We start from the raw sequence: 23,825 nt of genomic DNA, 5'->3' as shown, positions 1-23,825 counted from the left end.
TAATAAACCATCATGCAATTATATAGTTTGTAGCTGCAGTGGATATTGGAGTGATCTCTTCTTTGATTTTGTTTATATATTTAGATTATTTCGATCCAATTGATGACTTCGAAGTAAAGATGAAATTGCAGTTCTAAAAAATGTATCAACATCAACTACTTCAGCAAAAGATCTTTATATATAAAAGATAAGAAAAAACTTTGAGTAAAAAAACTTGGAAAATTATATAATATAGGATAGAACATGAACCGAAGAGGAGCCTTGGCGTAATTGATAAAGTTGTTGTCATGTGACCAGGAGGTTACGGGTTCAAACTGTGAAAACAGCCTCTTGCAGAAATACAGATAAGGCTACATACAATAAATTCTTATGGTCCGGCATTTTTCCGACCATTGCGCATAGCAAAAGCTTAATGCACCGGACTGCCCCTTAAAGATAGAACATGAACTATACTTTGAGTTTGGGGGTGGCGATAGAAATATCGGTCTTTTGAACATCAAACTAAATATAGAAAACAAAAGAAAACAAAAAATAGAAATTACTCCAAGTGGAAGAAACTAGAAAGTGGTTTACGGCTTATAGAGTCCACAGTTTTAAGGGTGCACCATTTCCAAAACATGTTTCTTCTTCCATAAATACATGCATGGTTTTGTAGGATTTTCTGTAACCCCTTTCATCATCAAACTTCGCACTACTCTGTCATTACTCAAATTGAACCTGAAGGAAACTGCCCAAAACCAAAAATAACAATTTACATTTTTGGCAATATGTATCAGAAATTGTTGTTCCACACACTTGAGTACTTAATAACGGTGATGTTCGGGCCAGTTCGAGCGCATCTCTACTTGGCAAGGGAGGTTATAACCTTATAAAACCTATAAGTTTTCGTAAATTTATAAATATTTGACTGTAAAGCCGGTTAATATTATATATATAACTCGAGATAGTTGTAGGAACTCATAAAGTTCATATCATGAATTCACATTTGCTAGTGGGTATCTATTACCTCCCACAATTTCCTATAATTTTCACCCACTTTATTAGCTCGCATGTCACACCATTAATTGCTTGAGTATTTGTCTTTTTTATATTAATTTTTTTTGCTTTTTTTATTAATTATCCGAATAAATATCTTTTTTAAGACGTGAAGGCTCAGAGATTTTTCTATGTAAAAAAGTCATCCTCTATTCGTCTGAGATCATATTGACTCAGGCATTTTGGGGAGAAATTCAAAAATAGTTAAATTTATAAGTGGTAATTGAAAAATAGTCACAGTTTCAAAAGTAATCGAAATTTAACAACTTTTCATGTAAAGATAAATATGAACGAAAACACTGTTCAAAATCCGAAAAATATTCCAGCATAATATATTGGAGTTCTCCAGTATATTATACTGGAACTCCAGCATAATATACTGGAGTTCTAGTATAATATACCGGTCCAGCATAATATGCAGGAAGTTCATACACATGTGCTCTAATTTTCATTATATTATGTTGTAACTTTTCGCGTGTTGGAGTTCCAGCATAATATGCTGGAAGGTCATACACAGGTGCACCAATCTCCGGTATATTATGCTGGATCGATCTGTGTTGCAGTAAAATAGTGGCTATTTTTTAATTACTTTGCAAACATTAACTATTTTTAAATTATTAATCCAAAAACTAACTAGCTCATACTATTTTTACGGCATTTCGACGTACATTAATTGGACTATTGAACTAGAGGTCCATATTGAACGTCGACCAATTTTGACTGAACTGATGAGTGCATTCAAGTACTAAAATATAATTCACTTGGCTGTAAAAAAATATTATTTTCAAAACTCGCTTGTTCAGACATTAAATCATGTCTATAATCTAGACTAGAATTCGGACTTGTAAAATCTGGTCAGACACACTAATAAAAATCAGGGAAAAACTGACCAAGTCGGTTTTATATTTTATAGATGAAAACTACAAAAAAAAATATATTTTATATTTTTTAAAATTATATACCGACCAAAGTTGGTCAGTATATTGGTCAAAAATTTGATCGCGGTGATCAGACTTACTTAGTCAAAGTAAATTTTTTATTACCGACCAACATTAGTCAGTAATGTAGTACCACATTTTTAAATTTTAATAATTATATTATTGTTTAAAAGATTTTATAAAATTTATAGAATTTATAGTTAAGTTTACTGACCAAAGTTGGTCAGTTATTGCAGAAGGAAGATTTTACCGACCAACTTTGGTTGCTATATGTAATTTTCTGGAAAATAACCGACCAAAGTTGGTCGGTTATTAAGTCAAACATGGTCAAACTTTTGAATCACATTAATATTTACTATCTAAATAATATAACTGTAATTTGTTAACACTTTATTTTGTAATACAAATAATGAATACACTAACATATACTATAACAAGCTATATATAGTTAATTAAGTAGTACAACGAAGTGTGTGTGTGTGTGTGTATATATATATAAGAACACGAAGCGCTAGGGCCACAGGGTCGGGTTCGGATAGACTTATGAAGAAGTAATATTCTAATTAGTATATATAATTGATCATCATCAAATATATCTATTTGTAAATTGATTCATCGACTTATAACTTACTTAGATGCATCGAAGAATATTAAAAACAAAATGTTTCGACCTATATTGATGAATATTAAAAATAAAACGGCTCGACCTATATCGATTAATCTATGTCATGCATTATTAGTGATGAATGAATGAAATATAGAAGAATTAATACTAAACATCTTTGACATGTATATATGGATCACAAATTAAAGAAACGAAATAAGTTATTAGCATTAAATAAACAAGTTAATAGGTCAAACATCGTTAAACTTTTGAATCACATTAATATTTGCTATCTAAATAATATAAATGTAATATGTTAACACTTTATTTTGTAATACAAATAATGAATACACTAACATATACTATAACAAGCTATATATAGTTAATTAAGTAGTACAACGATGTGTGTATGTGTATATATATATATAAGAACACGAAGTGCTAGGGCCATAGGGTCGGGTTCGGATAGACTTATGAAAAAGTAATAATCTAATTAGTATATATAATTGATCATCATCAAATATATCTATTTGTAAATTGATTCATCGACTTATAACTTACTTAGATGCATCGAAGAATATTAAAAACAAAGTGTTTCGACCTATATCGATGAATATTAAAAATAAAACGGCTCGGCTTATATCGATTAATCTATGTCATGCGTTATTAGTGATAAATGAATGAAATATAGAAGAATTAATACTAAACATCTTTGACATGTATATATGGATCACAAATTAAAGAGACGAAAAAGTTATTAGCATTAAGTAAACGAGTTAATAGGTCAAACATGGTTAAACTTTAGAATCCCATTAATATTTACTATCTAAATAATAAATGTAACCCGTTAACACTTTATTTTGTAATACAAATAATTAATACACTAACATATACTATAACATGCTATATATAGTTAAAGTAGAATATACTAACATATACTTAATTATAACTTAAAAAATTAACTTAAATAGATGCTTATAATTTATTAAAAGTAATTAGTTAATATAATTATTTATAAAGATTATGCTATATAGTAAATATATATGTGAATAAAATAAATGATTATAGTTTATAATAATTTTTTTCTAGTTTATAATATTTTAAGAAATAAAAACACAAAAAAAATTAGTTTTTTTTAAAAAAAAATAACCGACCAGAGTTGGTCGGTTAATAGTCAAAATACAGTCAACGCCCGTCACTTAGTGTACCGACCAAAATTACCGACCAACGTTGGTCGGTAATTCTAATTTCAGATCCCAAATACAGGATTTTCTCCTTATTTCTCTCATTCTCTTCTCCCTCACACACACAACACCCTTCCCCATCTCCTTCTCTATTTCCCTCACACAAATCCCATTCCCCACCGCACATCGCCACTGCCCCGCGTCGCCACTCCCCCGTTGTCGCCGCTGCCGTTGCTACTGACTCCACCACTGCTGCCCCTCCTTCTCCACTCCTAAAAGTTCTAGGCTTGAATTACAACTAATATCTTTTTTGTATAAATTTAATATTTTCTTAATTAATTATGAATTAGTTAATTAGTATTTAAATTGATTGTTTAACTTTGTATTTTATTGAAATCTAGGGTTTAGGTCTGGTTTTAATTGAATTGAATTGATTATATATTGTGTAAATTGAATGTTTAAGTTTGTATTGACTTAAATAGTTTAGTTAGAAATTGAATTATTAACTTTGAATTGAATTGAGTTTTTAGGATTTGTTCTTGTGAATTGAACTTTTAGGGTATGAACTAAATTTTTAGGGGTAATCATTGAACTTTTTGGATAGAGCTTATGTTTTGTAAGGTTAATTGAATTATTTAGGGTATGGGTTGAACTTTTAGGATATGAATTGAACTTTAGAGGTAACGGTTGAACCTTTTGGATATGAATTGAACTTTTAGGATATAAATTGAATTTTTAGGGGTAATGGTTGAACTTTTAGGATATGAATTGAACTTATAGTATATGTTTAAATTGAATGAATTATAATTAATTATATTTAGTATAATTTAATTTTGGTGTAATTAGTAAAAAATAATTATCTTAATTAACTAAAAATGATTTAATTAATTTATAATTGTAGAATAAATTAAGTAGTTCTAATACTTATGGAAATATCTCCATTTATTTTTGTTTTATTTGTATAGATGGAACATCGTACTTGGATGTTCAATAGGAATTATCCTAATCGGCGGAGATTGCGAGAGGATTTTGTAGAAGGGGTTGATGACTTTATTAGACATGCAATCTCACTACCAAGTTGAAGGAATAATTAGGTGCCCTTGTGTCAAGTGCGATTGTGCGAAGTTTAAAAAATCGGAGGAAGTTAAGTTTCATCTTTATAGGAAGTGGTTTATAGAGAATTATTTTGTGTGGACTAATCATGGAGAGATCGATGGTAGCTGTGGAATATTTTATAACATGGTTGTTGGTGAAAGTAGTAGGTCAGTGGAGAATAGAAATCATGATTCTAGAATTCAAGATATGGTTGCAGATGCTTTTGCGATGTACTCCGGGGGTGAGCCCAATGAAAATGTTGAACAAACTCCTAATGATGATGCAAAACATTTTTATGAACAGTTAGAAGAAGCTAGTCGTCCACTACGTGAAGGAAGTCCGCACTCTGAGCTGTCTGTTGCAGTTAGATTACTAAGTATCAAAATGGAAACCGAGTTGGAGATATTGATTATTATGGTGTGGTCAAAGAAATATTACAACTAGAATATACAGGCTTGCCATATAAGAAATTGATACTTTTTAGATGCAAGTGATTTGACTCAAATCCAACAAGAGGTACAAGAGTACACTACCAATACAATATAATTGGGGTTAATCATACGAGGGAGTATGATCGCTATGATCCTTTCATAATTGTACATAACGTTAGGCAAGTGTATTATGCTCCTTATCCATTGCTGCAGAATAAGTCTGATTGGTAGGTTGTAATCAAAACTAAGCTTGTAGGTAGGGTGGAAGTCTAGAATATGTTAGATGTTGCATATCAAAATGATATCTCTAGTGTTCACCAAATAGTGGATGATCACTTAGAAAATGATTTGGAATATCCTGAACGCATATTGGAAGAAGTTGATATAAATGAAGTAACAATTATAGAAAATAAGGACGAAGAATCAACTTATGAAATTCAAACAAGTGATGACGAGGAATTCTCGGACGAGGAACAATACACCGATGAGGATTAAAAAATTGGATTTTTAAAAGCACTCTCATTTTATAACTAGTTTCTTATATGTTTCATTCTAAATATGTATTATATTATATATATGGAAGGCAAGGGTCAAGGTAACAATGACCCTACTAGTTCCCAGGGTCGAGAAAAGGCTAGGAAGGGAAAGGGGAGGGTAGATAATAATACTCCCTCTTTTCCACCCTCTTCAGAGATGCCTATGTCTTATCCTCCACCACACGGCTATACTGAGCTACCACAGCATCACGAGTCTTACACCTTCATCCAGACACCAGGTCTTCCATCACTAGGCCATAGGACCATATGTCCGACATACAGTCCAGCTGCCTTACAGCCACGTGGATCGCAACCATCTGCATCACAGCCACGTGGATCGCATCCCTACATATCACATCCACATAGATCGCATCCATCCATATCACAGCCACTTAAGTCACAACCATCAGTATCACAACCACATGGATCGCATCCAACTATGTCGCAGTCACAGGGATCGCAGCCATCTTCATCATCGACTCCATCTATTTCAGGCCTTCGCTTGCGAGACGGTAGCTCTGAGCCCCCTACATCGTCTACATGTGCCTCTGATACACATGATGAGAATGATGATCCAGAGGTAGTACATTATGATCGCTATGGCAAGATCATCATAGTCCCCGAGGGTGACGGGTAAGAGTTATTTGTTATTTTTGCGTTTATTGTTTTATAATATTTTTACTAATATATTCCTGTATTTTTATTGTTAAATTGCAGGTTCAAGCCGGGTAAGCAGACTACGAAAAAAATCACCAATGCGATCAAAAAGTTTTATGATGGCCCTTATGCGACTTGGACATTTCCCATTCTCGCTGAAGGAGCAAATTTTCAATCAGTTTAAGGTATAAATGTTCTTTTAAGCAGTTTAATAATTTATATTTATGATGTTTTCATCTAATATTTAACTTTTAAAATTCATAGCAAGTGTGTATGGGAAGACCGCTATAGTGAGGAAGTGCCTGCAAATTTTTATCATAAAGCCCGCAAGAGATTAGCAGATCATTTCTCTGATGGTAGAAAGAAGAACAAGAGGCCTCACTAGTGTCTGCAGTATTTATGGGATGATTTGTTAAGGCAATGGATAGGGATGGCAATGGGGCGGTGCGGGTGCGGGGCGGGTTACAGTGTTTGTGGGGGCGGGGTGGGGCGGGTTCTAATTTTTTTTAAAAAAATTTACACTCACCAGAGAGGTATACATAAACCTCACTCTGGAAATTACCATGTTGCTAACAAATATATCAGAAGCATTTCCTCTGTCAAATCACAGTCCACAAAATTTAGTCTTATTCCTTATATAATAACTGAAAGACAATTCAGTCTTATGATTCGGAGATTTCAATACACAAGAATAAGAAATTAACACTTAAAATTGGCATTATATTATATTTTTTAGCTATGCGTTTACATCTCCCTCATAATTTATGTGGTAGTCACTTGGAACATATGAGACAACAATCAGGATTTTCTTCGGCTAATTTTTATTGGCAAAAAAACCAAAAAAAAAAGAAAATTTTTATTAAAAAATTTGCGGACGAAGCGGGGCGGGTGAACACAGGTGGAGTGTGGGACGGGTGAATGCGGGTTTAAATGCGGGGCGGGGCGGGTTGAAATTATGTGGGTTCAGATAGAATCCGCCCCGCCCGCGCCCGCACCGCCTGTCATTCCTAGCAATGGCAGACTGAGGAATTCTTACGGAGGAGCGAAAAAGGAAAGAAAACTCGCTCATCCGAGAAGGGAGGCTCCCTGCACACTGGGGATGCTATCAGCATCGGGACGATAAAAAGAAGATTGGTAATTGCTTAAATTATTTTACTTTTCTAAGTATATCAATTCTATTTATTAACTAAATTAATTTATTTTCAGGAAAAGAGGTATGGGCGTCCAATGAGCCATGATGAGCTATTCAAGGAGACACATATTTTAAAGAAGAAGAAGAAAGTGGGGGATGGAGATATGTGGGTTGAGGACTGGGCAGAGCTGCATATGTAAGCTTTTAATTTTCTCTAAGTGTTATAATTTACTTTTATAAGAATTTTTAAATACTAGTTTAATTTAAAATAATGTAGGGTCGCTACCAAAATAACGTGGAGGAATTCATTCGTAGTCAGCCAGCTAGTGCATCGGGCGAGCCAATCCAACATTCGGACGAGGATGCTGAAAGAATATGGCTGGAGGCTGGAGGCGGTCCAAAATGGGGGAAGGTATACGGGCTTCCTACGAAAAAATTCCATCGCTATAAGTGTGGAATGCAAGGAATAGAGACTTCCTCACAGGGCGAGGAACTTAATAGGGAGAACCTCTCGGCTATGCGGGAGACAGTGACAAAGCTTACATCCGAGCTAGAAGCGGCCAAGGAAAGAGAAAGGCTTAGAGATGCTCAATTCCTTGGTATGCAAGCTCAGATCATAACTCTCCTTTCTACTGGAGCTTTTCCGTTACCCCGGTCTCGTGAGTCATCGCCAGATGCCCGACTTCCACGTGATCGTTCTTCCCGTCCTCCACAAGACCGTTCTCTATACCGTCTTGTAGATGAAAGTTCATCAGACGATGACGATGTTGTAGAAAATACCCCTTAACCAATACTTTAATATACTTTGAACTAGACTAATAGAACCAGTTTTGAATTAGATTGAACAATTTTGAACTTGTTGTAATTAGTTTTTGCTTGGTTTTGGATTGTGATGTTCAATTGAACTTTAATTTGTTAGTTTTAAAGTATTAATTGGATGTTTGGTTGTTGTTGTTGGATATTTGGTTGGATTTGTGGTGAATAAGGGGCTGTATGTGGTGAACTGGTAGTTATTAGATGTGAATCAGGAGTATTGGTATGCTATTTTTATTTGGCAGGTGGTGTAGCTACCAAAACAAGCATTTTCTGCCAAAATTAAACCCAGAAAACCGACTAACCTTGGTCGGTAACTAATAAAAAAAAAATTAAATTACACATTACCGACCAAAGTTGGTAGGTTAATGTACAATGAATTCCCAGAAATTCAACATTACCGACCAAATTTGGTCGGTTTGTTGCATGTCATGTCCAATTTACCGACCAATTTTGGTCGGTATTTTTAAATTTTAATTATTTATAAAAAAAAATATTATCCATTACCGATCAAAGTTGGTCGGTATGTCAATTAAATTATCAGATGGTTGTGTATAGCATACCAACCAATGTTGGTCGGTAATTTCCGACCAATCCGTCTTAAATTGGCTTGAACATTATGTTAGAAATTTCATATTTTCGATGGACCTCTTTAGAATATTTTTATCAGAAATTCACTTGTTTTTAATAGTGATTAATCTTGTCTATTATCTAGAAATATACATAAAAGGTTGGTGGATTCATAAATTTTAAATTTGGAGGCAAAGGAGAGATTTTCAATTCATCTGGTCTAATTTTTACCAATTTTTTGGAAGCTGTAATAACTGAAATACAAAGTTTTTTAAGGAAAAAATAAGTAAAATTGAAAGGTAATTTTTTACATCAACCAATATGATAACTAAAAAATATAGAATAATAATCTAATGTAACTGAATAAATTATATTGATGTTGTAAAATCTTTTATATTGTAAGTTTATAAACTCATTTAAAAAAACTCATGACTTACTACGCGTTTAATCTTCTGCATTAAGAGTACGGTTTAGTGGTTAACGAAATGAATTAAAGAACGTTAAAGTCTCAATTTCTTCGAATATTAATGGACATAGGTACCCGATATTTATATTAGTATAAGGTAACAAATATCTATGAGGTATACACAAACTTATCCGAAGACCAGAGAAAACAGTACATAGGTTCTGGACTGGTAATAACTCGTGATTTATTTTTTTAGGAAATAAATATCTCCATTCGTGGCCGCACAATTGGAATTGCCACGTGTAGAAGTGAGAATCAGAGAGAAACATCCACGTCCTTGTATTTGCGCCGATACAATTGCCGCCTTTACGTGTCATCTATACTCGCCCCCTTTCCCTCTGTGTCACCAAATTTCCCTCACCCCTACGGAGTCGTTTGGTTTCATTACAAATATGTATAATATCTTCATAAAATTCCCACATTAATAATAATTTACTTGTGCTGTTTAAATTGATGTGTATATATATATTAACTTCTTATTTAATACTTAATAAAAAGTTTTTATATCATAAAAAATTATAATATATTTAAAATTATAAATTTTAAAACTCTTCCGTTATTTCTTAAATTCCGTAATCACATACATTAAAACGAAAGGAATGTTTATTACCTTTTTATAGAATGCATAACTAATACCCGCATATATTTAAGATCATAAATTTTAATAAATTATACTTTATTTCTTAAATTCTATAATATCACATATATTAAAACGAAAAGAATATTTGTTACCTTTTTATAAAATGCATAATTAATGCTAGCATATATTATACAGAAATTTGTATTATGTAGGATAGATGTAGAAAAAAAAATGTAGATTACTAATACAAGAATTTAACATAAAAAGACCAAACTAACCCTCTTGAATTAAATATTTTTTCTAAAAATAAATAAAGCACACATATCATAATTTCTGTATTGTTTGAATATCTACAATATTTCCTATACTATTAATACCTACGTAACCTGTAAACGAAACGACCCCTAAGACATTCCATCTTTTTAGCTTCTTCTTCTTCATTGCTTCCCCTTTAACATCACCCCCCTCTCCTCATTTATACCCCCACCCCTCCCCCCTTACGTAAAACCATACTGCAAACTTTGTATTAAAATTCTCTCTTTGTGTCGTCCAACCTAAGTTTACTACACACCAAGTAGCTAAACAATAGCAATGTCATTAAATTGACTAGTAAGATATATAATTAGAATGATGGTATCAGATTCCAAAAACAATAAGCCAAGGAATCTGTTTCATAGAAGAGTTGTTAAATCTTACCATAAAAGACAGCAACTACAACGTATGACTACATCTTCTGAAGAAGACGGTTGTTTTGTTCCCAAAAAACAGTTTCGTGTTAAGGATGTGGGAGCGGAGGTATCAAAAAATGAACAAATTGATAGTTCATCAAACTGTACTGAGTCAAGTTCCAAGAGTACTATTACAGGAGCAGAAATATCGAGTCAAGACGAAGTCTTTTATTCAGTACAACCTATAGAAAAAGAATTGAAATACGGTTTTATATCAATGATGGGGAGGAGAAGAGTAATAGAAGATGCTATAACTGTGGCGTCGCAAGTTGCTAATAATGAGTTTGTTTTTTTTGCTGCATATGATGGACATGGAGGTAATAGGGTTTCACGTGCATGTCGTGATCGTTTGCATTATATTATTGAGGAGGAAATATTAGAGAGAAAAGCAAGTAATAATAATAATAGTAATATAGATTGGGAGAAGGTGATGATAAAATGTTTTTCCAAAATGGATGATGAAGTTATAAGAGAAGAGAATGAGGTAGAGTTGAATGAGGAGAGTGGGTATGATGACGTGGAAAGGACAACCGGGTCTGCGGCGGCGGCGGTGGTGGTAGGGAAAGAAGAGGTGGTGGCGGCTAATTGTGGTAATTGTAGGGTTGTACTTTGTAGCCGTGGTGTTGCTATACCTTTGTCAAATGACCATAAGGTCAGTATTTTTCTTAATTTCTTTTTTTTTTTATCACAAGGGGCATGTAGAAATTCGCCTATCTTTTTCATTTCGTCGGTCTTAAATTCGGATGAGAATTGAATTTCGCTGATAAAATAAATAAATTACGATGAATCCTCGTCTCAAATTGAGCAAGGACTCTAATTTATTTGATACTCAAAGCGTAATTATTCTTAATTTAGTTGGGACCAAGTTAGTAGTTTGTAAAATTTCTAACATGAGTTCTTAATTTGTGCTATGTCTTTTTTGTGTAGCCTGATAGACCAGATGAGAAGAAAAGGGTAGAAGCTGCAGGTGGTAAGATTTTAAATAGGAATGGTAGTCGTGTCCAAGGAATCCTTGCTACTTCAAGATCCATAGGTACAATCCTTCTCCACTTACCATTTTTTTAGTTTCTCCCCAAGAAATTTCCTACTTTGCTCACTTGTGACTCGAACCCGCGGCTTTAGGCATGGTTGGCTGGTGGAACTAGGGTGGCACAAGGAAGTTTGCCAAAAAATTATATTGTGTATATATGAATCCCCATAAACTTTTTGCATCTTCAACTTACCTCGGGTTGGCGGTGGAGAATACTTAACACTTTAAGATTATAGCACCTCTCTTTTTTTCCTCTCTTTACTTTTATCCTTCTACTCAACTTATATAGACGGACAATATTATGAATCTTTACTTGATTAATATATATTTTAATGAATAATTTATTTTTTCCAGCTTGTTAATTAATATTTTATGAACGGTTACCTATAAGTATCTTTGAGTTTAACCTATAAGGTGAAAACGTTAGAAAAGTATTTACATGTTATTTATAAGGTAATTATGGGTAAATCTCTACTTCAGTATGTAGTAAATGTCACCTGCTATCAGAAGTAAAAATTAACTGAAAGTGTGAAAAAACTTTATACAATTATTATCTATGTAATATAAATCCTTTATATATTAGGTGATTTGGTAATGTGGAACTATAAGTATAAGTTAAACACTTACTTGTAGCACGATATTGGCATTAAGTTTTGCTTTCTTATTAGTTTCTGAAACAGGGGATATATCCTTGTATCTCACGTTGGTTACATAAATTCCATTAAACAGGTGATCATTATCTGAAACCATTCGTAATAGCAGAGCCAGAAGTGACAGTGTACAAACGAAACGAATGGGATGAATTTCTAGTAATTGCAACAGATGGTTTATGGGATGTAGTGTCAAATGAGGTAACCTGCGAAGTGGTAAGAAAATGTCTCGACGGACAAATTCGTAGAAGGTTACCGGAGAGAGTCGGTGCGGCGGAAGCCGCCGCACTTTTGGCGGAGCTGGCCATTGCCAAAGGAAGCAAAGACAATATTAGTGTCATAGTAGTTGAGCTTGATAAATCGAGTGACATTAAAGTTTAGTGATTTCCCAAGTTCTATCTTGTTCAAATTTTCCTACATTAGTGTGTTTTCTTGGGTGTCTAGTTTGAGAGGTTGAGTGACAAGTCCAATGTATAGTTAAAAGTGTTTTAGGTTAGTTGAGCCTTTGAGGGGGCATCATCAGACCAATCTTTAATGTATATGTACTAGAATCTTTGGGTTCGTCACATATTGCAATAAAATTTTGTTACTTAGCCTGAAAAGTTCATATTGATGATATCTCTCGGACGTCCACGGCTGATCTGATCGATTTTTTAAAGAGAATTGTTTTTTTGATGTTTAAAGGTATCGTCACGACTATTCAATTTGTCTGACAAACGAGGTTCCCTAATCTCTAATATGTATGTACTAGAATGCTTGGATTCTAGCCTCGTATTGTAATAACTTCTGATAAGTATGCTAGTGACTACTTAAAATTTAAGTCCGCAGTCAAATTCATTAGTAATAGTACTATGTTTTACTCCATTGGGTTTGTATCTTCTTTTCTTTTTTTAATGTTTGGAGGCGGATTTAAGACAAGCTATGAAGTTAAGACCAACCTATTGCTTTCGACTCAAACTAGATATAAATATGCACAAGTAAGAAATGAATAAAAGAGAATACTGTCCTCAATACCATAGTCAAGTATCAGAGTTGGTGTTCAGAGAGTTTCTAATAAGGCAAAAATACCAATGTTAACCATTTTTTGAATGTAAAAACACAAAAAAGGCAGCCCGGTACATTAAGCTCCCTTTATGCGCGGGGAAGGAATGGATCACAAGGGTCTATTGTACGTAGTCTTACCTTGCATTTCTGAAGTGGCTGTTCCCACGGCCCGTGATCTCCTAGTCACAGGGCAATAACTTTACTAGTTACGCCAAGGCTCCCCTTCGAATGGAAGAATACAGAATGCATACAAATATAGTAAAGCTTACAACATCACAAACAAAAACCAAAGTGAAAAGCAAAACTGATAGAAACCTTCAAGCTGCATTCAATTACAAAGGAAATGAAGACTTAAGATATAATATAGAGAAGCAAAACTTTCTTTACTTCTCAACCCCTTCACTCTTTTCTGTCATTTTTCTTTTCTCAATACTATGTATATAAAGTGGAGGAGAAAGAGGATGAGCACTTGTTTAAACTCGTCTCTTCACTCCTTTCTTCCTCCAACTTTCTCCCTTATTAACCTAAACCTTCATTACCTTAAAAAGTCCTACTCAAACTGCAAACCAACCAGAAGTTGAAACTTACAGACAAACTTTCGAAAGAAAGAAAAAAAAAAATAGAAAAGATAAAAAGACCCCCTTGAATGCGCCGTGTAGTATAGCACTATAGCTGCACAATTCTTACATTAAAACCCGAGAAAAATGTGTTTGCATTTCCTCCTCCTTAACTTCTTGTTTTTTGTTCCGTCTTTTAGACTAGAGTGTAGCTTGAAACCGAGACAATTGCAGGAGAAGCAGTGTGAATGTACACGAACTCGAGGCTTTTCCCAGCTGGTAAAGAATTTTGCCAAGCTGGGAAGATGAACGAGTCACCGTACTTTGTAAGACCCCAGAGAGGACCATAGAGCTTGGATATTGCGAGCTTCAAGTTCTTAACTGTCTTTGCGGACTTGTTAGTAACTATTGCTGAGTATCTGTAGTAAGTCTTCCCATTTAGTGCCCATGAACTAGTTGCCCTTTGTTGAATAGCAACATGAGCATTAGCTGCAGATATATTTGTTTATTAGATTCCACTAAAACATTGGTCTATTCATTGACAGAAGAATAGCAAGTGAAAATACCTGGAACTGGAATTACTCTTGGCCTTGGAGCTGGAGTTACTTTTCCCCGTGGCGCTGGCTTTGGAACTGGCTTTGGTGCAGGAACAACTGTAAGACGCATAGAAAAAAATTCTCAGCATAAAACTTTGATTTAACTACTACAACATCATCATGTCAATCCCAAACAAGTTGCATCAGGTTCATCGCAAGCATAAAACTAGTCTGGACGATGTTAATTCACTAAAAAAAATACCTGGGAGGAGCTGATTGTAACCACTATGACCAGCATGGAGTCTTGCCAACACGCCAATCAACGGAGCATTGTTGTAAGTGGCAGGCTCAGTTTGCTCATAGTTGTCTCTTTCATCAGCAAAGTTGTCATAGGCATCAGGTCCACCAACAATGGCACCAGTGAGGAGATTAGGGTCGCTCGCCTTTCTGCTATACCAGGTGGCATATCCTCCACGGCAGGTAACAAAAGTTGGATTAACCTTAATAGAGACAATAGAAGAACCTCTGTGGTGTACTTGTCTTGGGTAATTGCTTCCATATCCCACCATGTAACTTGTCGCTCTCGGATTATCTCCAAGAATGTAGTCCACCTAAAACATGCAGGAGTTAGTCAATGTAAATCCAATATTTTGAGGCTTCCAATTACTCATTTAACTTATATAGTATATACTATGATGGTTGTTGTCGCAAGTAACATGTCTTATTTTACAGGTTACTGATCTAACCTTTTATGGCAGATACATGTTGCGATCTTTTAGATAACTTACACTTTCAGTATATGTATAAGTTAAACTCGTTAATTATCTATTCAAATTAATATTTTTACCTGTGACTTGGCAAAAGAGAGGAGCTCATTTGGAGATACATAACCAGAAGAACACTTGAGGTATTTGCCGGCGGAAGTCAAATAGTCAGAATAAACAGAGGCAAGGAATGAAGCACTTGTAACAAATTGCATATTGTTCCATCTCTGCCTAAAGATGAGACCACCAGGAGTTTTCTGGGCATTTCGGTTACCCTTTCCGAGGCACGAACACATGAAGTTCTCTGCTTTCTGTTGGTACCTCTCAAATACAGGTGCATTGTGACCAGCTTTCCCTGACATCAAGATCTGCCAACAGACATACCAATTAGTTATCTGCCTATGAAACTACTAAGGGATCGTTTGGTTTGAAGACAAGTTAGCTGGGACTAGTTATGTTGTGATTAGTTATCCTGATCCTGATTTATCGTTTGATTCATGTTTATTTATGTTACCGTCGAGTTGAAATTTCTAAACTCTTTTAACATAATTTTTTTACCTGAGAAACAAGAGTTTGGACACCAGCATACTTGACATCCCAGCCAAATTCAGTCATGGACCAACCAGTTCCACCAAGTGCATCTCCATTCCTTCCTAAGTAATTCAAGTAAAATTGATTGTTTGATGCCTTGTACAACCATGCTGCTGCCCATAATAATTCATCCTGTAACAACAAACATTCCCAAAAAAAAATACTTATTAAATTTTACAATTCTTAAAGAAAACGATTAAGTTATTATATTGACAATATAAAAAAAAGTAAGTTAATCGGTTATTGCTAGTTATTAAACTATTTTTCAAAATTATCATATCCGGCTTGCTATAGCATTACATGTTATTGTAGACAATATACAAACTTAAAACACTTAAGACTAAAGTTGTAGGGTAGTTAATTAAATATTGTTACCTAATTGACAAAGTTTAGAATTTACAAATATCAATAATAATTGCGCATCAATCCCAAATTAGTAGAAATCGGCTATATATATCTGTACCGCTTCATTTAAATTCAACTTATGTCATCATTATTTGAAATAAAATAAAAACGACATGAGACTGAAAAAGAAAAGAATAAGATGCTAGAATAACATACCGCGTATCCACTGACAGATCGGTAATATTTTTGGGCCACAGTAATACTGCTATCATATTTGCCCCTATATTTGTCAGCAAATTCGAAGAGCTGAAAACAACAGTAACAAATTGTAAATTGAGCAGGTAAAATGATGTAATACAATCAAAATAACAAGGGTATATTAGGAACTAAAAAAAAATATTTGTTGGGAAAGAAGTTGTGCATCGTATGATAGTACGGTACAACTGCACCGACAGTCCTCCACATCACGTGGCAAAAGCGATGTTTAAGGATCAAAAGATGTGGACGGTTAACATTTGGCGAGTACATAAGATCACACGGTTACTAAAACAGTACCCGTGATTAACGGCAAATCTGTTCCTTGTGGCCCCCACCATGATCCTTTATTTACGCCGAAAGATTTTGCTACCATTTACACCGGCAGCTAATGACCTAATGTTATTAATGCTCATTATTATTCAAGCTCAAAAGAGCAAAATTTAATTATTTCACATTATTACAACCGTGAAAAATAAAAAATAAATTACTTGTATTATAAAGTTATACCTATGTATGTTTATGAAGAGGAGCTTGGCGTAACTGTTGGAGTTAGTTGTTTTGCAACTAAAGCTCTTGTAAAAATGTAGGGTTAAATTGATCACAACATATCCTTGTGGTAAGGACTAGATCAATCTCCTAATGATAATATTATAGAGCAATCTTAAATGCAGCTGAATAAGGTTAATTGGCACCTCATATTCTAATTATTACAAATGTTAATTGGCCAAATTTGGGGAAAGAAAACACAATTACTAGTATGGGCCCTGACCTAACATCACCCAACGCACATGGATCCTTTACCTTTTAAAAAGGTAGGACAAGACCAACAACGTCGTAAGACTATTCTTAGTGTACTAGTGAGGAAAGGAATAAATTATTTTACCTAAAAGTTTAGTACTTTGATAATATAATTAAGTTATATAAAAATAATTTATATTATCAATAAATATTAATGTGTGATAGATTGATAGTATGTTAATTTTTTTTATTTCTCATTTAGTGTTTGATATACTAGTAAAATAATTTTATATTTAAAGCTCCAACCCGAAGTTTTTTTCTGGAATTTATTGTGGGCGTTAGAGAAATGAATGAAAAGTAGCAATACGCCACCACAACTAACCTGCACCGACAAACAAGTAGCCCTGACAAAAAAGCTGAGCTAATCGTAACTACCTAATTACTCGGGACCCTTAACTAACATGCGCCCGTTTCCCAACACCGAACTAACATGCGCCAGTCTCTCAGTCCACACACTGAAGACTGAGCCACTTTTTAGCTTTTAACTAAAAAAAACAAAGATCATTAGTACAGTACTAAATCATATAATTAATGTAATTAATTACCTGATGTGCATGGTTAAGTAGCTCATTAGCATAGCCAGGGTTATAGCGGCGGAAGACGATGGAAGCGGCGGCCATGGCGGCGGCAGTCTCTCCGGCAAGGTCCGAACCAGGATGGTTCGGGTCAATTCTGTAAGCAGCTCTTGATGTAGTCATATCTTCTGGTCTTTGCCAACAGTAATGGTCTGTGTTACCATCTCCTACCTAACAAAATCACAATCAATTCGTTAATCACCAAATCCCAATTATTAAACTTAATTAGTTTCTTAAAACCCAAATAATTTACATAAAACAACATTCCATTTTGTCCATTTTATGTCTATTAAATTAGTTTTAAGACACTTTTATTCCATTGAAAATGACATTAAGCACATGCCACTTAATTATAAAAACAAACAAAAAAGCAATGCTTCAATTATCTTACATAAAACTTTTAAGTGTCTATTAGGTGAGCTGCGAATAGTGATAGTAAATATTTACTCACACCCGATATTAGTATTAAATCAAGCAATTTAAACATAGTAATACATATAACTAAACCATAATCGAGTGATAAACTTGTTAATGTAAAAATCATATATCCCGTATTCATTGAAATGTAACGTCACATCAACTATAATAGCCCCAGTTGTGTCATTCTAGACGAATCTAACGTCAACAAAATACAAGAGATGTTGGGTATATAAGTAAAGAGGTCTTAGACCTTAGTGACGCATTCTAATGTCGTAAGGGCTTATGTCCAAAACGGATAATATAACTAGTGGGTTGGGCAGTTACATTAGACAAGTGAAGTCTAAGGCCGATAGTGTATATGAAGCATTGCTTTTCTATAGACTTTCAGCTCAGGAACAACGACTGTCAAACAATATAACATCGGATACGGATAAATTTTAACTGTAGTGAGAATGTAATTTACCTCTCCATATAGAACATAAGGTTCAGGGTGAGCTTTGAGGAGATAATCAGTACCCCATTTAACAGCATCCATAGCATGACCAAGTTCACCACTAGCAGCCATTTGCCTACCATATTCTAAAATACTCCATGACATCATTGTAATAGTAAATGCCATTGGCAAACCAAATTTCACATTATCTCCCGCATCATAGTACCCTCCCACCAAATCAATCTGCACACCAAAAAATAAAATCCCCAAAAATGTTAACATTTTATCAAATGGAAATGAACCAAGAAAGTATAAATTAGACAAACAAATAGATAGTTCGGTCCATTAATCTGTCGTTATACGGCAGTCAAGAAAGAGCCGTACCACAAGGGTCTATTGTATGCAGTCATACACTGCATTTATACAAGATGCTTATTTCACGGCTCATATAGTTACATGTTAGCAACTTTACAAAAATTAGACAAAAAAAATAAAAAAAATTACCCCACTAGCTTTTCCATCGTTAAGACCAGAATTTCCTCTCCAATGAACTCTTTGGTTATGAGGAAGATAACCAGATCTTTGAGCTTCATAAAACAGAAAGCTCTTACTTAGTGCTTCACCATAATTATGGCCAGCAAATGCTAAAGGAAGAACCCCCATTACTAAAAACAAACAACCGACAAAACTCTTCATTTTTACGCGCGGTCCACAAGTAATAAAGTGTGAGCTACAAAACTTAACTATGTAGATCTGTTTTTGTGTACAATGGTTATGTGTATAAGTACATATAAAATCAACAATGGCAACAATGTTGGCGTGTTTATCAGTTAAAAACTTTCTGATAAACTCACCAAAGAAGAGAGAAAAAAAGACACTTAAAGAAAGAAAGTAAAGAAGAGGGAAGTGTAGGGATTGGGAGGAAGGGGAAGAGCTTAAAAGCAGTATATATGGTGGAGGGAAGAGAAGGTGCCAAAAATTCAGAAAATGTTAAGAGATCAATTAATGCGCTTTGTGTTTATTGTTTTAGTAATATTTTGGAAATTCAAAAACAATTAAAAAATAATAATTAGGGGATGGAGAAAAAATGGTATGAAAGAGGGGGTAGTGCCATCAGCCATGTGCTTTTGTTCGGCGCTTTTACGGTACAAAATTGAGCAGACAATTAGGGGGAAGATTTAAGTAATATTTTACTATTAAAAGAAGGTAATGGGGCTTGAGAGTTACCAAAAGGAGAAAGAAGAAAAAGGTGAGTTGTGTGAAGAGAAAGAGTCAAAAGAGTTTCTGAAAATTGTCTGTATAGTGTTTTTGTGTTTCACACTGTTAATATGAGGAACTAAAAGAAAATAGATTGGATGAAGGGAAACTTTGTTCAACAATAAATTTGTTTCCGCATTACGTATAGATTACGGGTTCGAGTCATGAAACAATTATTAATGTTTACATTATGGAAGAATGTCTATTATAGAAGGGTGTGGAGATTGAAGATTATGGTAGAAAGTTAGTAGGTAGTCGTGCGTTTCTCTTTGACTTCTATAATTCGATAGTATTAGTGATAGTATGGTACCTTTTTTTTCCTTAGTGTGCTATATTCGCATGTCTTGTTTTGTTATTACTTGTCATTAGTAATTCTGTAGTTTGCTTGCACTACTTCGTTCACATTCTCATTTGGTGCCTTGGATTTAATTTTCTACATATATTGTTTTGCTATTATTTGTTATCGGTACTTCTTTCATATTCTTTGTTGCTATTTTTGATTTAATTTTTTAATTATTTGTCTTGCTATTACTTGCTATCAGGGCTTCTTTCATTTTCTTTAACGGAAGGTCTATCGGAAACAATCTCTCTGTCTTGGCAGGGTAGGGATAAGGTTGCGTTCATCATACTCTCCCTAGACTCCACTTGTGAGATTATACTGGGTTGTTGTTGTTGTGTTGTTGTCTACATCACACTCTTAGGGGAACGAGCCTTCCCCGAATCTTACGTGAATACGAGATACTTTATACATCGAACTGCCCAAAAAGAATTTAGATTGGATAGTAATAATGATATTTGATTTGAACTCATATTATTAAAAGTTAACCCCAATTTCAAATTATTTTTATCCACTTGGTGTTTTGTATTTATACTTGAGTTTTGACTAATTCGGATTTGTGCAGTGTAAAACTCATTTAATGAGAGCTACTTAGGGACCTTTGATAAAAAGTAAAAGCTCTTATCCATCTCTCTCCGATCCTTGGTCGTCAAAAATTCTAATACTACTATAATATCTGCCACTCTTTTATGGACTATTTTGCATGTTTGATATTCGGATTCACTAATTCGACTAAATTTGAATTCACATCTAGAAATTACGCTATATGAGATTAGCCAAAATGCAAAATTGATCGGTCGGTTGAAATTAATTGCATTCGTTATCTAACAAAATGCATAAAATATCTATATTATTTGTATATAATACACACACACGCATATATATATATATATATATATATATATATATATATATATATATATATATATATATATACTAGTTTCAGTATTCGCGTATACCCCATCAATACATATAAAACTTTAAAAATTTATATATATTAGTAAACTATGTATACCTGATATCCAATTGATAATTATCATTTGAAAATATTTCTAGAATATGATATTGAGTAAAATAGTATAATAATTATGGATATTGAAATAATTTATACATAATCAAAGTGTTAATTTGAATTTGTATTTAAATTTTGGTAAATAAGTTTAATAAAAGGGTGTTTGACTAAAGGGTAATGGACATACTATTATATATACCAGAGGACCAAAACATATTTTTTTCACAAAAAAACTTTCTCTGTTTTTTTTTTTGCTAAAATAATTAAATCATATAGAATCAATTGGTTTTAATTTATAACGGTTAAAAATCTATGTTAAATAATAAGGAAAATTGAAGTAGCGTTGGTCAAAATTATCGATTTTAGTTATAGTTTCGTACTTTTTCTTTCTCTATTTTTGTTTTCTATTTTTACTAAAATACTTCAATTATATAGAATTAAGATATTAGCTCATTAAATATGTAGAAAATCAATTGTAATATATAGCCTATAAATTATTAATGGCAGTTATTATTATATCTAACGTAGAATGTATATTTATGTCGATATATTTATTTCTCATAATTGTATAAATATTTACCACTAATAGATTTATTCTAATATAACTTAAATGATTAATTATATTTAAGGGGGAAAAAAGACAAACCTAACGTGTACATATAGAGAAGTTTTGAAAATAAGTTTTTATCACTACATTTCTAACGTGCACCATAGGTTGGCATATATAGTAACATTAATATTCTTTTATTAATTGAAGAGTTCATAAAATTTAGGAAAGATTTAAGACTTCTTACGTAATTCAATACGGAACGATTTAGTAAATAAAATTTGACTTGAGTTTCAAGTCTTAAATATTAGGAAAGTATTTCAAATTACAATTTTATCCAATATAAAATCTATTTTAAAGGGTAAAAAAAGGCCAACAATATTTCGCTAAGGTTCTTTGTGTTTTAATATATTATAGATTATAGATAGATAGATAGATAGATAGATATTATCGACTATTATTTTTTGAATCACTTAAAAGTATAGATTTCTCTATAAGATTTTAGTGCTCCTATGGAAGAGTTCATTTCCATAACCTATTATATGATAATTTTATTCTTCTATACTTAAGCATCGTTTGTCCGTAAAAAAAAATTCTTTTTTTTCAAAAAAGAAAATTAAAAAATATATTTGTCAATGAAATTTTACATGTTTTTGAAATTTTTTCGAAAATGAGTTTTTAAAAATATTGAGAATATTTTTCCCCACTCATAATTTCAAGTTTTAAATACTATTTTTCAACTTAACTCCAAATATTACTGTGTTTTTAAAATTATAATTTTTATGTCTAAAAACCTACTTAGTGTTTCGAATTATAGCTTCTTATTCTTTTTTATTCTTCATTTTTTTCCTCTAAATCATTTAACTATAACAAAAAGGGTTCCCATTTGTCTAATTGGACCTGGGCTTTGTTAATTAGCCTGGCGCAAGTGTCGTAGTATAAGTTAATATTGAATAGAGACAAAACCCAAAAGATTGAAAGAATAATTGTATTTGTATGTGGAAAAGATTGGCATTCCTAAATGGTCATAAGAAATCAACTCGAACAGTGTGCAAGTATTTACACGTTTCATTTACGAAGTTGAAAAATTAATATTTCAGTCAAAGGTAAAGTGCACTCGCCACAACTAAGTTAAAGGAGTTACCTTTTGTTCAAACTCTTTTTTGGTTTTCCATTTGTGAGCTTAGTATTCACTTTAGGACCTTGAATTCGCTAAAGGAAAATTACTGTTTACCAACAAATTTCATTTTCTCTGTATTAAGAGTAGAACGATCTTATTCACCCACCACAATATTAATAGTTTTTGCTCTTTACCCTAACACCAATGAGCATACTCATAGCATAACCTAATGTTTTAAGAAAATACTTTTTAGAGTATCATGCACTACTGTATTATCAGTTAAAATAGGTAAATGTTATATATATATATATATATATATATATATATATATATATATATATTATGTTTCTAAAATACCTCTATTGTATACTCCCTCCGTCTTCAATTATCTGTCGTATTTTCTAAAAATAGTTATCTCAAATTATTTTTTATTTTAGAAGTTCAAGATAAAATCAATTATATTTTTCCATTTTACCCTTAATAATAAATGTTCTTGAAGATGAACATAGCATATAAGTAGAATAAATATTCAATGAAGAGAGATTATATCTTAAGACATAAATAATGGTAAAATAGTTCAACCCTCCTCCTAATTAATGTTTTAACACGATAGATAACTTGAGACGAAGGGAGTATATAATTTGAGTTACAATCAATAAATGTGCTTATATACCTCTGACATCAAATATTAATTAGTGCATTTGCGTTCTACTTTTGTCTTTAATATTGTTGGTAAATCCCCAATTTGATTTTTCGAATTCGTTCGGTTTTCTCAGCCAAAT

The 23,825-nt window shown here is 33.0% G+C and overlaps 2 protein-coding genes across 2 annotated transcripts; one reads left to right on the top strand and one right to left on the bottom strand.

The window, feature by feature from the left end:
* Positions 1–10,525: 10,525 nt before the first annotated feature.
* LOC104116789 (protein phosphatase 2C 51-like) lies at positions 10,526–13,051 on the top strand. Its single transcript, XM_009627727.3, has 3 exons — positions 10,526–11,421; positions 11,697–11,802; positions 12,529–13,051. Exons 1-3 carry the CDS (start codon positions 10,669–10,671, stop codon positions 12,828–12,830), a joined length of 1,161 nt encoding a protein of 386 aa, XP_009626022.1. The 5' UTR covers positions 10,526–10,668; the 3' UTR covers positions 12,831–13,051.
* Positions 13,052–13,785: 734 nt separating this feature from the next.
* Positions 13,786–19,694, bottom strand: LOC104116779 (endoglucanase 6-like). The gene is made up of 9 exons (XM_009627718.4): positions 19,275–19,694; positions 18,801–19,013; positions 17,888–18,088; positions 16,503–16,592; positions 15,909–16,073; positions 15,434–15,718; positions 14,849–15,197; positions 14,617–14,703; positions 13,786–14,539 (listed from the first exon to the last, which is right to left on the bottom strand). The coding sequence occupies exons 1-9, from the start codon at positions 19,464–19,466 to the stop codon at positions 14,247–14,249; spliced, it is 1,875 nt and encodes a 624-aa protein (XP_009626013.1). The 5' UTR covers positions 19,467–19,694; the 3' UTR covers positions 13,786–14,246.
* Positions 19,695–23,825: the final 4,131 nt, after the last annotated feature.

This window comes from Nicotiana tomentosiformis, chromosome 8 (genome assembly GCF_000390325.3).
Source record: "Nicotiana tomentosiformis chromosome 8, ASM39032v3, whole genome shotgun sequence".
Lineage (NCBI taxonomy): Eukaryota > Viridiplantae > Streptophyta > Magnoliopsida > Solanales > Solanaceae > Nicotiana > Nicotiana tomentosiformis.
This window is presented reverse-complemented; position numbering and strand designations above follow the sequence as displayed.

What these genes read in the sequence shown, in the direction of transcription:
- LOC104116779 (XM_009627718.4), bottom strand. Translation starts at nt 19,466, where the DNA reads ATGAAGAGTTTTGTCGGTTGTTTGTTTTTAGTAATGGGGGTTCTTCCT. An exon ending in ACGATGGAAAAGCTAGTGGG is followed by an intron (nt 19,014 to 19,274) that starts GTAATTTTTTTT and finishes TTTGGTGTGCAG; the next exon opens with ATTGATTTGGTGGGAGGGTA. An exon ending in CTTATGTTCTATATGGAGAG is followed by an intron (nt 18,089 to 18,800) that starts GTAAATTACATT and finishes TGATTTTGTTAG; the next exon opens with GTAGGAGATGGTAACACAGA.
- LOC104116789 (XM_009627727.3), top strand. Translation starts at nt 10,669, where the DNA reads ATGATGGTATCAGATTCCAAAAACAATAAGCCAAGGAATCTGTTTCAT. An exon ending in CTTTGTCAAATGACCATAAG is followed by an intron (nt 11,422 to 11,696) that starts GTCAGTATTTTT and finishes TTTTTTGTGTAG; the next exon opens with CCTGATAGACCAGATGAGAA. An exon ending in TGCTACTTCAAGATCCATAG is followed by an intron (nt 11,803 to 12,528) that starts GTACAATCCTTC and finishes TCCATTAAACAG; the next exon opens with GTGATCATTATCTGAAACCA.